This window comes from Gadus macrocephalus, chromosome 17 (assembly GCF_031168955.1).
Source record: "Gadus macrocephalus chromosome 17, ASM3116895v1".
NCBI classification, from domain to species: Eukaryota; Metazoa; Chordata; class Actinopteri; order Gadiformes; family Gadidae; genus Gadus; species Gadus macrocephalus.
The window spans coordinates 8,489,858-8,504,108 of NC_082398.1; the positions used below are offsets into that span (position 1 = coordinate 8,489,858).

A 14,251-nucleotide genomic window follows, 5' to 3' on the forward strand; every position below is an offset into this window, starting at 1 on the left:
AGTCTTTGGGAAGGTCTTGTGTGTTTCTTTCTTCAAAGCCTCTTGCAACTAGTCTGGCTTTAGGTACAATGCCATCAGGTGTTTCCTTGAGTGTGCACACCCACCTTCTTGAGATGCATTTCTGACCCTCATCTTTCACCTCTTCAAATACATAATTTTTTCTCCAGTTGCTGAGGTCATTGTGTTTGGCAGGTATGAAGGCATCATCATCCACTATCAGTATGTTATCCTCATTGTAACCAGTACATACCTTGGCATGCTCAGACAGAATAACTTGAAGATCTTTAATTTGTCCTAAGTCAACTGAACTTGTTGTGCCTTCAGTTTCCTCAGGCTCACTGTACTGCACATTATAGCAGTTTTTGTGTTTTCAAGTGGCCTTTCCTGCCCGGCTGAGAATTTTTCCAGTGTGGGTTTGGCCACTTTCATTGTCTGTGTATTGAACCAACTGTCCAGCTTTCAGCCTCAGGCCTTCACAAGTCGCGGCTGAGTTTATCTTCATCGCAACAGGTTGATCGAGATCACTCTTTCCAGGCTGTACTGATGCATGAGGGGGTTCAGTGTTATCCTCAGCATCAAGGTGTTCATCATTTGTAGGTTCCACTTCCTGTAATTCATTGTCACTGTCATAGTTATGATCATTGAATACAACTGCTGGTGTCATTGTAAGTTTTTCATTTTCAATTATAAGATCTCCCCATTTATTTTCTTCCAGCTCTGGGTGATCCACTTTTCTCAGCCTAGACTGATGCACTTGAATATAGGTTCCCCCATGTCACCACACCAGCTTGGCCGATGACTAGACCTGGACCTTTCCACTCGTTACAGTCTACTCTCTTATAGTATACTTTGCCCCCTGTTTCGTATCTGTCATCATTTGGCCGGAGTTCTTTGCGAAGGGCTCTTCGGATCCTCTCAGAGCATTCGGCTTCTGTAAACGCTCTCCTTGATGCATGTAATGTTGTGATGCGTTGGGCTACCCAAGTATTTAAACTTGTTTCCAGAGCTGGAGGCTTATCGGTAATGATTGAAGGCAGATTTGGGTTCTGCCCAAACACTAGCTGGTAGTGACCTGCACAGGCCAATCGTTTTTGTTGTCTTTGAACTGGAGCATGTCCAAATTGTCTATGCAGTTTCACCAGGACCGTCTTTTTTTTCCTTCGTTGTCATGTTTTCTGCACAGTGAGAACTTCATCCTCATCTAGTGTTTGGGTCTCACTTTCCTTTGCGTCACTATCATCTCTCAAGCTCACACAATAATGTCCTGAAGATGTCAGTTCAAGCAGGTTGTTCAAACATTGTCGCTTTGTCATGCGCAATGTTCAAAACGGCACTTGCTCTTTTCAACGAAGTCTTGCATAAAAGCATGGCTGGAACAATCACTTTCCTCGTGGAGTGGACCACTTTCCCATCACCAAATCTAAAAGGTCTTGCACTCTGTCACTAACCTTTTGTAACACACTCTGTGGCAGTTCACTGATGTAATAATCAAGCCATTTCTCTCCACACAGTTCTTGTACGGGCTGTGTCAATCACAGCTGATCCCAAAGCCTCCACCATGAAGATTTCTGTGTCAGATAGAATGTTTGAAAACAAAGTAATGTTGCATTCTTCAACATCATTGGTTATCCCCTCATCCTTTGTAAGTTTTACATATTCCTTTTTTTTTGGACAAGCCTTTGCCCAGTGATAAGTGCTCTGGCATACTGCTCGTCTTGTTCTCCTCCCATGTTTGTCGAGTGGGTTTGTGCCCTGAAACACTGTTTGTAACGGTTGCAAATTTGACCTATTCTCCCGTCTGCCTGTGTATCTCGTGCAGTAGGCAGCATCTTCACTCATTCGCAACGCACTGCTGCCATCTTGTGGTGGTGTAACGTTATCGCCAAAAATTACTTTTAAGGCTGATTTCACGTCGGGCAAGCTGTAAGGCGCCAACTGCTTATCTTTCACATTAAGTTCCGCAGTATCTAGTAGCTTGAAGGCTAACACCGCATCCGGAAGTTCCATTTTAAACTTACGGAGCTTGTCGTAGCGATTTTCAAATTCAATGATGTAATCCACCATTGAAGAACCGCTTCCCCCCCGGTCCTAGTCTTCCTTCAAAAACACCAAGTCCAATTTAGTCCCGAGTGCCGTCATTCCCGGGTCGGAATTTAAGTCGCCAGCAGCAATTTCAAGAGCACTAGCCTTGGCGCTCCCCTTTAGCGACAAGGTAACTGCCAAGGCTTGCTTCTTTTCATCCAGTTCGGTGACGAGTCTCCATATTGCGATCTCATTTTTCCAGCTTTCGTATGATGTCTTCTCGTCAAACGGTGGCAGAACTTTGTAATTCCCAGTAGCTGCCATCCTCTGCTACCAATGTTAATCAATGAACACAACGAGAGTTGATCGAGTTTAAACTTTTACTGTACGTTAGCTTACATGCACAACCATGGCTGCCGCCATTATTCACCCAAAGAACAGCTCCCCTTCTTTCCACGTGCAGTCGTTAACATGCAACTTAACACAACATCACTCGGACTGTTCACCAAACTGTAAACCAACTGTCAAAATCACTCTGCATTCCAGCTGTAACCAACTTACTTTAACTGACATAAACTGTTACCTTGGACCGAACCTGAACCAGCTTTGCGCCGTAGCCTACAGATGGATATATTCCCAAATATAACATTTAATTTGATGCACAATCAAGACTCCAGATGTGCCCCAATGTCAGCGTCTGCTTGACAGGTTGGAGGAGCAAAAATGAAGCCAACACCTTAAGGCAAATGGTGTGGGCTTTAAAGATCCCATGCCATGCTATTTTATGGATGCTTTAATATAGGGCCACAAACACAGTATTCAAAGACGTCCCCAAAATTCAGCCGTGGTGCAGAGTTACAGCCACTCCAAGCCAGTCGCACATTGAGCTTCCCCCAAATGCGCTGTTTCGGTGGGCGTATCAAGGCAGGTCAAGGAGGGGGGTGGGGGTGTGGCCCTGAGCAGCTTGCAGGTGTCATGCCAAATTTGTACCGGCTGCCAAATTTGTACCGGGCGCGTCATCCATATGTAATCCATTCCAAACCTGCCTGGCAACAGATGATCGCGTCGTCCGTTGCCTGGCAACGGACGATCGCGTAGGTTCACGAACATTCGCGAACCTTCTATCTAGCGATCCGTTATCTGTATTGTGCTATTTCGTCCTTGACCTGCTTTAAACACTCAGTTTACTTGCTAAATTTGATTAAACAATTAAATACAATACAAATATAAAGTAAAAACAAGTTATCTAGCGATCCGTTTTCTGTATTATGTTATTTCGTCTTTGGCAACATGAGCGCGAATGTTTTTGGAAACCCGCTTTAAACACTCAGTTTACTAGCTAAATTTGATTAAACAATTAAATACAATACCAATATAAAGTAAAAACAAGTGTTATCTAGCGATCCGTTAACTGTATTATGTTATTTCGTCTTTGGCAACATGAGCGCGAATGTTTTTTGAAACCTGCCCGGCAACGGACGACGCGATCATCTGTTGCCAGGCAGGTTTGGAATGGATACGTATGGATGACGCGCCCGGTACAAATTTGGCATGACACAGCCACGGTACCATGCGCTCTGTTTACGGTGGATGTATCGCAATGGCTCGTAGAAACCCATATTATACATAGATATCTATATCATATAATATATAATATATATTATCACCTGGCCCTGAGCAGCTTGTAGCCACGGTACCATGCGCTCGGTTTACGGTGGATGTATGGCAATGGCTCTTAGAAACCCATATTATACATAGATATCTATATCATATAATATATATTATCACGGCCAAAAGCTGTGTGAGCCTCCAGACGATAGGCTATTATGAATCACAAACGACGGCGTCTACTTTAGATTGATGTGGAAGTGGAAGAACCAGAGACGTCGGAGAACCCGACGAAGTCCTTTGTGATTCATTATATCGTCTGGACGTGCACACAGCTTTTGGCCTTGATAATATGTATTATTTGATAGATATCTATGTATTATATGATATTATTTAGATATAGAGCTCCAGGACTGTAACGCAAGTGTTGTACACTTCCTTGTTATTTCTACAACGAGACTCGTAGTGGGGGTTATCTGAGCCATGGTTGAGAATGAATTGGGGGAAAGGAACTTTGGCTTTGACTCCCTGAAGTACATGAACCACGACATGGAGGAGAAAGGGATTGTTGGCCGCGAATGTATCCCGCTTGAGCCCTGCTTCCCGCTGCCGAGGGACCACCGCCTCGGCAGCGGTCAGCGCTAATCACGCCTCCTGCAGCCGAGGTCCCTCGGCAGCGAGGCTCCGGCGGGAGACGACCGCGGTCAACAATCCCTTTCTCCTCCATGTCGTGGTTCATGCCTACTTCAGGGAGTCAAAGCCAAAGTTCATTTCGCCCAATTCATTCTCAACCATGGCTGAGATAACCCCCACTACGAGTCTCGTTGTGGAAATACCAGAGACGAGAGTCCGACGTGTTATGCGCCATAACACCAACAGCAGAACGGTTATCCAAATAACAAGGAATTGTACAACACTTGCGTTACAGTCCTGGAGCTCTACATCTAAATAATATCATATAATACATAGATATCTATATCAAATAATACATATTATCACGGCCAAAAGCTGTATGCACCTCCAGACGATATAATGAATCACAAAGGACTTTGTCGGGTTCTCCGACGTCTCTGGTTCTTCCACTTCCACATCAATCTGTAGTAGACAGAACCGCGCGCTGCCTGCTGCCTGCTGCCTGCTGCCTGCTGCCTGCTGCCTGCTGCCTGCTGCCTGCTGCCTGCTGCCTGCTGCCTGCTGCCTGCTGCCGGCGCGAGGCACCACCGCCCGGCTGCGGGCAGCCGGGCGGTGGTGCTTCGCGGCGGTGGTGCCTCGCGGCAACCGGCGGCAGGCAGCATGTCGCAGTTCATGTACTTCGAATTTCTTTGGGTGGTTACGAACCAACCAAGTGGGCAGGGCCATGAATAACAATTTGACAACACTACGTAGCAGTGTCACCTTATCCAGATTGGCTAATTTCTTCTGCCTTTTTCCTTTCATTGGCTATTGCATACAGCAGGCAAACTGCATAGATTTCAAACTTACCACAGGTCACAAACTTATTCTGACCTATGTTATTTAACAAACAATAGGAAAAATGTGATTTTAATGGCATGGGATCTTTAAACTGCTTGGTGATTTGTTTATATGTTGCTTGGCAACAGTCCGCTCAGTGGGGATCTATTTTTGTTGGCAGAAGCAAATTCATTCGTTTATATGATCAAATAAACAAACAAATCAAAATATATTGTCAATAATTATTGTTAACAGTACATTTAACTAGTATAACTGTTGTATAAAAGCAAATACAACAGGTCGCAATGTTGTCGCTCTATATCAGCCCTATAGAGCGACAGCACTGCTCCCTCTCATGTGATAATGCGTAAATATATACGGTAGGTATAAATTAAAATGATGAGACATGTTGTATACCATTGTATAGCACTGGGAGGTGCTAGAACACAAGGAAACCGCCCAACTATGATCTTTTACCAACATCTGTGTGCCTTTGCTTCAGATCAGGGCCGCCATAAAAGCGGATCAACGACAAGGTTGTATCCTTCCTCCACACGACACAAACTTTTTATGTCGAAGTTGTGCTTTTTTGAAGCCCTGCTCTTTTGTGACACTTTATACCACCAGGTGCGAGTGTGATTAGCCGTTACAAGCCGTTTTGAAAATCTGCCTCTTACCTAGAGGACTGTAGCAAACATTGCTTATTAGGGGTGTAACGATTCATGCAATGCATCGATGAATCAATTGTCAGTCCTACCGATTCAACTAAATCGATCTGCTAAAATAAATTAATAGAATGAATCGCTTTGGCTTCACCAATAATCAATATAAATGCTTTAAATCGTATGAATCGATTATGATTAATGTTTTAAGACTTAGTTTATACTTTTATTTTGTGAAGTGCTGCTCGGTAATCCGTAAAAAAAAAAATGAATCGAGTTACAGAAATCTTTGTTAGGAAAGAGGAAAAGCAGAGTATCTGTTCATAGAATTCAAAGGCAAACCCATGTGTCTAGTTTGCTTAGAAACTATATCAGTCATGAAAGATTTCCACTTAAGTCGCCACTACAACTGCAACTGCCCTGAAGTGAATATCATGCTTGTTGGGTTTGAGATCATTGAGTTGTTGCACTTAATGTTGGCCACTGTTTTTCAGTTTTGTGACATCATTGAATGATGATGTATGTGAGCCCTTTGCACTGATCAAAATACTAATCAATCATGTGGCTGTTTGAGCATGGAAAACATGAAATTAATGTATGTTGGTTCAATCAACATACCATACATAGGTTATAGTGGCCATCCCCAAAATTGACCAGAATACAGGAAATCATATCCAACAAATTCAAAAATGTGTAGCTTCTCAGTTTACATTGAGTTGAATTGCAGTCACATGGCCCTCTGATGGTGATGATGAAGAATTGTGGCCCTCTTTATCATGAAAGTTGCCCATCCCTGATCTAGGTGGACATGCCCACTAGTGATGTCAGAAGAGGCAGATATTCAAAACTGCTTGTAACGGCTAATCACAGTCACACCAGATGGTATAATAGGTCACCTTTAAAATGTTTTGTTTTTCAAATCCCTATAATCCCCCGCCACCACAGAGACATTCTTTGGGGCGAGACCTGGAGTGGGTCGTAAACAGAGACTGAACACCTCTCAGGTGAACACACACACTTCACTGATGAGCGTGCATCCTTTTTTCTCCATCTTTTGGAAGGAGGAATTTTGCTCTACACAGGTTGAACGGTTTGGCCGAAATTCATACTGTAGGTCAGATTCATACCGTAGTTTATTCTACCGTCCGCCTACCGTTCCCCCAACCCTTCTACCCGTCCAGTAGGACCACAGCGAGACGTACCCGGTTGGCGAGGACTAGGCAGCTAACCCATTTGGTGTTCTTCATCATGTGGTGAAAGATCCCCTTCAGCACATCCCTGCTGCAGTAATCCATCTCCTTCAGTATCAGCTGCTCCTGGTGACCAGCCCCCTTAGAATCCTGTAGCACAACACAGACTGCTTTACCACCACACAGACTGCTTTACCACCACACAGACTGCTTTACCACCACACAGACTGCTTTACCACCACACAGACTGCTTTACCACCACACAGACTGCTTTACCACCACACAGACTGCTTTACCACCACACAGACTGCTACAGCCGCTAAAAACGTACCACATTGGTCCATCCCAGCAGTCTGTTGTACAATTGCAGCTGCAAAGAGAGCATATATCATCTGTCGATTAGATCACATTCATAATCTGTCATGACATCACATAAATAACTTGTCATGACATCACACACACAATGTCAAGGCAGTACATCAACCAAGCATAATTACAGATTGTATTCTGTGTCTATACCTCTGAGGTGCAGGGCTTAACATGGTCCAGGAGGAAGTGGAGGGTGAGGTCAGATCTTCCTATAGTGAACGGCTTGTGGAGGAAATCTGACACAAACTCCTTACACTTCAAAGCGTCGTCAAAGTGGATGAAGGCCTGAAGACGAGAGAGGAGGAGAAGAAGAAGTGAGGAGGAGAAAGGAGGAGGAGATGAGAGGGGAGGAGGAAAGAGAAGAAGAGGGGGGGTGGAGGTAAAAGAGAAGGAGAGATAGGAGGAGACATTAGAGGATGGAAAGGAGGCAAGACGGAAAAAGAATGGCGGACAGGAGGCAAGGACATAATAATAATGACTTGCATGACTTTTTTTTGCATGACTTTTTGACAGTTTGTGGGTGTGCGTGTGTACCCTTCTCTGCCGAGGTAGTATCACTACGGAGTAGTACACACGGCTGATGTCCTTCTCCACGAAGTAAGGCCACACCTCATCCACGAGGTCCATGTGGCGGTACGTGCCGAACGCCAGCCCTGTCACCATGACGCTCTGCGTAGTCAAATTGGTCTCCGCCCACTTCAGGCCAGTTAAGAGAATAAAATAATTAGAGAGGTGTTTGCACACTGCCCCAACAGACACTAACATCGTCAGTCTGAATAAAAGGTCTTAATTAGGGCTTATTTTTTTAATTGTTGGGATGCATGCGGACAGACAGACGGACCGACTCACCTCAAGGTCTTCTGGTCCGTTCACCGTCCGGTGTGCTGAGAGGTCAGACAATAGCGACGTTAATCATACAGGAGTCCATACAGCCCGGTTGGCTTTCTTTATCATTATTATGAATCAACACACACACACAAGGCTGGCTTCAATGTTATAACCATAAACAATATTTGACACAGCTTCATTATCAATAAAGGGATGGTTCGCAGTAAATTCACCCTTGGGTCCTCTGCACCATGACATCCAGCCAAATACCCCCTCAGAAGCTTTTATCCCTTGGTCGAACATTGGTGAAGATAGAGTTTTCAGTCGACTTGCTTAGTACTGGCGCTAATGGAACCTCCCCTGTATCTTGTAAATGACCCCACTAATAATGCTTGGAATGTTACCACACTTCGTCAGTAGTACAAACAGGGTCTGTACTCATAAAATGAGGCATTGTAAAGTTTGTAAGCCGTTCGCTAGAAATACCTTTTAGGAAAAAAAAATCCTACCTTCCGCAATTTCCCTCTGTGCCCTTCAGAGTGCGCCGTTTCTGGTGTCTGTAGCTTTAATGCAAATGAGCTGCTGTCCATTGACCAATGAGCTGTCAGAGTGAACCACAGCATGGAGGAGAAGTGATTGTTGCCGTTTGAGGACTCCCGGAGCTCTATATCTATATAATATATAGGTATTTATATAATATTATATCAAATATCACGGCCAAAAGATATGTGCGCATCGGATGATATTATGAATCATAAAGACTGCGTCTGACGTCTCTGGTACTTCCACAACAAGTAAAGACTTCTAGTGGGGGTTTTCTCAGCCATGGTTGAGAAGAATTGGGGGAAAAGGAACTTTGGCTTTGACTCTCTGAAGTCCAGATTGAACCGCGACATGGAGGAGAAAGGGATTGTACTCCCGGAGCTAAACTGCCGGATTGCCGCAAAGGCTCTGGCGGCAGTCCGGCAGCTCTGGCGGGCTCCCTGTCAGTCAGTCACATGGCAAACTGACGAATTAGACATCTATTTTTGTATGGAATATCCCTGCTTCTGAAATGCGCGAACATCTCCGCCCAGCGCCCGTCCACTGGTCCACAAAATCTTAGCTATGCTCTGATTGGAGGCGGCTGGGGAAGTGGGAGGTAATATTCAAATGTACCCCCATCCTACGTATGAGGGGGCACCGAAACAGACTCGCTCGTTTGGTAACTGTAGCCGGGGTACAACACTCCATAGAAATGAATTGACAACTGAAATAATTGAATTATTTCAGTTAAGCACACTGCGCTTCTTCCTCGGCTGCGTTCTGAACCAAAACAAAGCAGCGTGTGTGTGACGTCATGACGCATTTGCCGCGACCGGAACCGATAAGCGGAATCGTTAAGCAGGCTTGCTAATGATTCCAAGAAATCGGTTGACTCAGCACCGGTTCTGAACAAGAACCGGTTCTCGATTCCCATCCCTAGTGATGGGGAATGATTTCGAACACAGCTTTAGAGTGGCGGATTGATATCTGTAGTGTGAAGACACAATATTTAGAATGGAGGATTGACATCTACAGTGTAAAGACAGTATGTTTAGAATTGAGGATTGATATCTACAGTGTGGAGACAGTGGTTAGAGTAGAGGATGCTATCTGCAGTGTGAAGACATTAACAAGAGCATGAGGTTTAGGTAGGGTGTTGTTGCATGATGTCCACTACGTGGTGCTGTTGTGTCACGTACCAGGACACGAGAAATGGATTTCCCATGCCAGCGGGGATTCGGCCAGCCAGACACCGAATCGGTCTGCATCCTTCACTGTGACAAATTCTACAAATATCTACACACACACGCACAGACACATGAACATTTTTTTCAGGTTTCCATGTGTTAAGCAAATTAGGTAGAACAGATCAGGAAGTGCATGTTTGTACCTTGCCAATCAGCGGCAGGAAGAGCTTGACTCCTCTGTTCTTCTGGAGGCCTGTACAGATTTTATTCATCCATTGGTCGTGAATGTTGCTGATGAACATCAGTCTGTACTCCAATGTAGACTCATCATAAAGCTAGACCACAGGAAGTAGACATTCAACACCTAGGCTCGATTCCATTAGGAACGAGTGGCCCCTATCAAAATCTGAAGATGTTTCCATCAATCGCCATTGTGCAAAACTTCAAAACCCCTTAACCCCTTAAGGAAACTTCATCGCCATCATTGGACAATGAGTGGTTCTTGAGGGTACAATAAAAGGAAGTGTTTCAGATTCCTCCAGTACCTCATTGGATCCGGTAATAAAGCCAGAAACTTTTTCGGACAAGCACGATGTTTAACATATTCTGGCTGATCGCACCGCCTTACAGACACAGGTGACTGTATTGATCCCGGATGAAGTTCTAACAAAATAAAGTGCCAACAAATTGCACAGGTCCTCTGGTTCCAATAATTAACAAATCAAAAGCAGTGCAGATCTCACATTGACTCACACACTTCGGTAGTGGGAGGAGTTAAAGAGTCTGATGGCCAGTGGAATGAGGGATTTACTGTGGCGCTCAGTGGAACTTCAACTTTTATTTCACTTTAACAAGCGTGATTGCTAGGAAGACTGTAGGTTGTGATGTCCCAGATCGCAGTGGGAGTGTGAGTGTGTGCGTGTCACCTTTTCACTCCAGCGCAGAAGATGTTTATAGAAGGTGATCTGAAAGGCAGTGAGGCAGTGAGTCAGTCATTACCAGGGTGACAGCGCCTCCACTAAACGACAAACCTCCTCAACTAACAAATTCAGTTTTCAAAATATCACGACTCTGCCTGTCCATTCATGTAAGCATCTGCATTCAATCTTACATATATACTGTACATATAGCTATAGGCTGCAAATAGCCTGATTTTGTATACTATAGAATAATATAAAATACTGTAATTATAGATTACAAGCAAGAGAACCAGGGGCCGGTCTCTGTGGAGATGGGGGCTTTGTTACGTCAGATTAAGCCCAGTATTCACATCAAATCGTTTCAAGACCTCCATTGACTCAGAGAATGCAGTTCTCCCGTGTGTGAGTTTGTGTGTGTACCGGAGATTCAAGGGCGTTCTCCTTCAGAAGGTGACAGCGGACAGTTTTGGAGTTCAAGGAGGCTCCCATCACCAGTGCCTCAATCAGGTATACCATATTTTTGGCCGTCATGGTTAAAAACGCCTGGATACACAAAGCAGTCGGCATCACTAAAAGAACAACAATGGCACTGATGCCCTGGACACAAATAAACAAACTGTAACAGAGACCATCAGTGCGGTACAAAGTGACATGGTTGCAGGTTTAAAGTAGAATGTATGTTTATGTTTCGACTTTACCGTGCAGTTTTCAGGAAGGATGAAGCATTTGTCACATTGGACGTTGCCAAACTTCTCCAAATCTTGTGTGATCGAAGACCAGGTGGAAGCATCGCATTCCATCTCTGGCAGATCAGTCACCATGATGGTGGCACCACTGGTGGCGTAGGGTAGGAACTATATCCAGAGAGAGCGGCGAAGAGACCAAGGTTAATTATTTGCCGTGTGTGCTTGTGTGAGTATGTGTGTTTGATGCCGTTATTAGACCTACGTCATTCCATGCCCAACACTGAACATCCAGACATTCTGTTTAAATGACAGAGAGAAAATAAGCAATGTAAAAAGTCAGCAAGGTGATGAGATTTCTTATTATGAGAGTGAAAATAGAGCCATCAAAAATCACTAAAGCACACTATGCCCAAATCTAACCCCGGGCTGAAGGTACTTATTGATGAATGATGGGGGTAGATACTCACGAATTGATTTGAGGAAGAGGACTGTGGGGAAGAGTTTCGTATAGGCCATCTTGTTACCAGGCGTGGCCGCCTTTTTCCCAGGCGTGGCAGTCTTGTTGCCGGGTGTGGTCATCTTGTTGCCGGGCGTTGATGTGCTGCCAGGCATAGTTGTTGTGCTGCTAGGCATGGATGTCTTTTTGCAGAGAATAGCCGTCTTGTTGCCGGGTGCGGTCGTCTTGTTGTCTGGCAAGGTTGTTGCATTGCCTGGCATGGTAGTGTTCTTGACAGGCGTGGCTGTTGTGTTTCCAGGGGTTGCGGTCTCATTGGCAGGTATAATTTGAGCTTTGCCAGGCAGGGCAGTGTTTTTACCAGGCGTGGCTGCGTTGTTGCCGGGTGTGGTCACCTTGTTGTCAGGCGTGGTTGTTGACTTGCTGGGCGTAGGCATCTTGTTGGCGTGCATGGTTGTCTTTTTGCCAGGCGTGGTTTTCTTGTTGCCAGGCGTGGTTGTCTTGTTGCCAGGCGTGGTTGTCTTGTTGCCAGGCGTGGTAGTCGCGTTGCCAGGTGTGGCCTTCTTGTTGCCAGGCGTGGTCCCTTTGGTACCGGTGGTGGTCGTATTGTTACCGGGCGCGGTCGTCTTGTTGCATTGCACGGAACTTGAGGAAGGTTCTGCCACAACATTGATGGCCATTGCGGAAGAGCTTTGTACTTGGACAGAAGAGCCCGGGGTCGGAAGAAGGTATGGCCTTGTTGTTGTCCCAGGTACCTGTAAAGACAACCATTTGGTTAGAGACAGAAAGGAGGAAGAGCCATTAGAGATAGATGACGTGCGTGCGTGTTTGTCCATTACCACTATCTGTGTCACAGTGATTGGATTTCCACCAATCTTCAGCTCCGTAAAGCCGAGCAAGGCATGAGCGGCAGCTTCTTGTAGAAAGTACACCGTTGCCTAAAGACACAGGCATACAAAGCAAAATTTCTCAGGAGCCATTCATAATAACGCTGCGGTGTGTGTGAATATTTGGAGCTCTGTCTGAGCAGCGGTTAATTTTGGTGCCTGCAGTCGAGCGAGGGTTAGGCTTCTAAGTGTAACATTTCAAATACAACGTTAAAAAACAACGGCACTAAACAAAATAATCTAGATTTGTTTCATCCGTTGTAACATGTTCCCCGCCTTCCTAGAACTCGAGCCCCAAAAACCTTTTTCTTTTGATCTCATCATGTTTGAATTCCGGCTTTAACAGTGTGTTCACTTACACCTTAAGTGGAAACATGTCATGGCTCAGTCCAATCAAAGTTTACTCTGACCTCAGGAGTTAACTACCAGGGGTTAGCGCTCACCACTTGTCGCTGTTGCGCCACAGAAATGAGTCTGCTTTTCCCGAACTTCTCCACAGCGCAGAACACCTGCTGCTGGGTGACCTTGGAGGGAAGCCCAGACAGGAGCAGGGGAGGGTGGGCCGGTACGAAGCCCAGGAGACCCGACTAGACCCAGGAGACACAGAGTTATACACAGATACACGGAAAGAGACGAGGACGCAGAGAAAATAAAACATGAGATTCAAGTGGGAAACACGGAGGGTGAAAACTACTCAACTACTCACCCCTGGAGGTTTTGTAGATTTAATTGGTACACTCTTCTTAACCAGCACCTTCTTGGTTCCCTGAACAGAGGAAGAGGACAATGGTGGTTCATTTCCTCCTTTGGTCAAAGAAGTGGATGCCTGCTTCTGTTTATCTCTAGATGAGGAAGAGGAGGATGGCTTCTTCTCGTCTGTCGATGATGAGGATGATGGCTTGTGTTCATCTCTAGATGAGGAAGAGGATGGCTTCTTGTCTCTAGATGAGGAGGATGACGGCTTCTGTTCATCTCTAGATGAGGAAGAGGAGGATGGCTTCTTCTCGTCTGTCGATGATGAGGATGATGGCTTGTGTTCATCTCTAGATGAGGAAGAGGATGGCTTCTTGTCTCTAGATGAGGAGGATGACGGCTTCTGTTCATCTCTAGATGAGGAATAGGAGGATGGCTTCTTCTCGTCTCTAGATGAGGAGGATGACGGCTTCTGTTCATCACTAGATGAGGAGGAAGAGGATGGCTTTTTTTGATCTTTAGATGAATCAGAGGATGATGATGAAGCGGCCTTCAGCTTGGCCAGCTCTGCCAGCAGCACTGGGGCCAGAGACTGGACCACAAGCTCTAGACTGGAGGAGCCAGTGAAGCTCTGGACACCTTGAGGGGAGGAGCGGGAGAAGGAGAGGAAGACAACAGGGGGAAGAAGAGGAGATGGAGAGAAAGAGAAGAAGTAGAAGAGGTGTGAAGATCAGAGGAAGACGGGCAAGAAAGACAGAAGGAAGAGGA

General features: G+C 45.4%; 1 protein-coding gene and 1 long non-coding RNA gene across 6 annotated transcripts in view; both read right to left on the reverse strand.

Annotated features, from left to right (window-relative positions):
- Positions 1-14,251, reverse strand: part of LOC132445789 (uncharacterized) — a 45,630-nt gene that overhangs the window by 16,580 nt on the left and 14,799 nt on the right. For 4 of the 5 annotated variants that reach the window (XM_060035933.1, XM_060035935.1, XM_060035934.1 and 1 more), the window contains exons 10-24: positions 13,497-14,122; positions 13,234-13,377; positions 12,743-12,841; positions 11,917-12,658; positions 11,712-11,746; positions 11,462-11,617; positions 11,184-11,306; positions 10,770-10,808; positions 10,047-10,178; positions 9,856-9,952; positions 8,153-8,187; positions 7,838-7,999; positions 7,454-7,588; positions 7,266-7,304; positions 6,947-7,084 (exon numbers count right to left, since the gene is read on the reverse strand). In XM_060035933.1, the coding sequence (XP_059891916.1) occupies positions 6,947-7,084; positions 7,266-7,304; positions 7,454-7,588; positions 7,838-7,999; positions 8,153-8,187; positions 9,856-9,952; positions 10,047-10,178; positions 10,770-10,808; positions 11,184-11,306; positions 11,462-11,617; positions 11,712-11,746; positions 11,917-12,658; positions 12,743-12,841; positions 13,234-13,377; positions 13,497-14,122 (2,702 nt within the window). The remainder of the gene's footprint in view (positions 1-6,946; positions 7,085-7,265; positions 7,305-7,453; positions 7,589-7,837; positions 8,000-8,152; positions 8,188-9,855; positions 9,953-10,046; positions 10,179-10,769; positions 10,809-11,183; positions 11,307-11,461; positions 11,618-11,711; positions 11,747-11,916; positions 12,659-12,742; positions 12,842-13,233; positions 13,378-13,496; positions 14,123-14,251) is intronic. The other variant, XM_060035936.1, reaches the window with a different exon arrangement.
- Positions 1,810-5,991, reverse strand: LOC132445797 (uncharacterized). The gene is made up of 3 exons (XR_009522689.1): positions 5,026-5,991; positions 3,581-4,768; positions 1,810-2,985 (listed from the first exon to the last, which is right to left on the reverse strand). It is a non-coding gene; the product is annotated as an uncharacterized LOC132445797 (long non-coding RNA).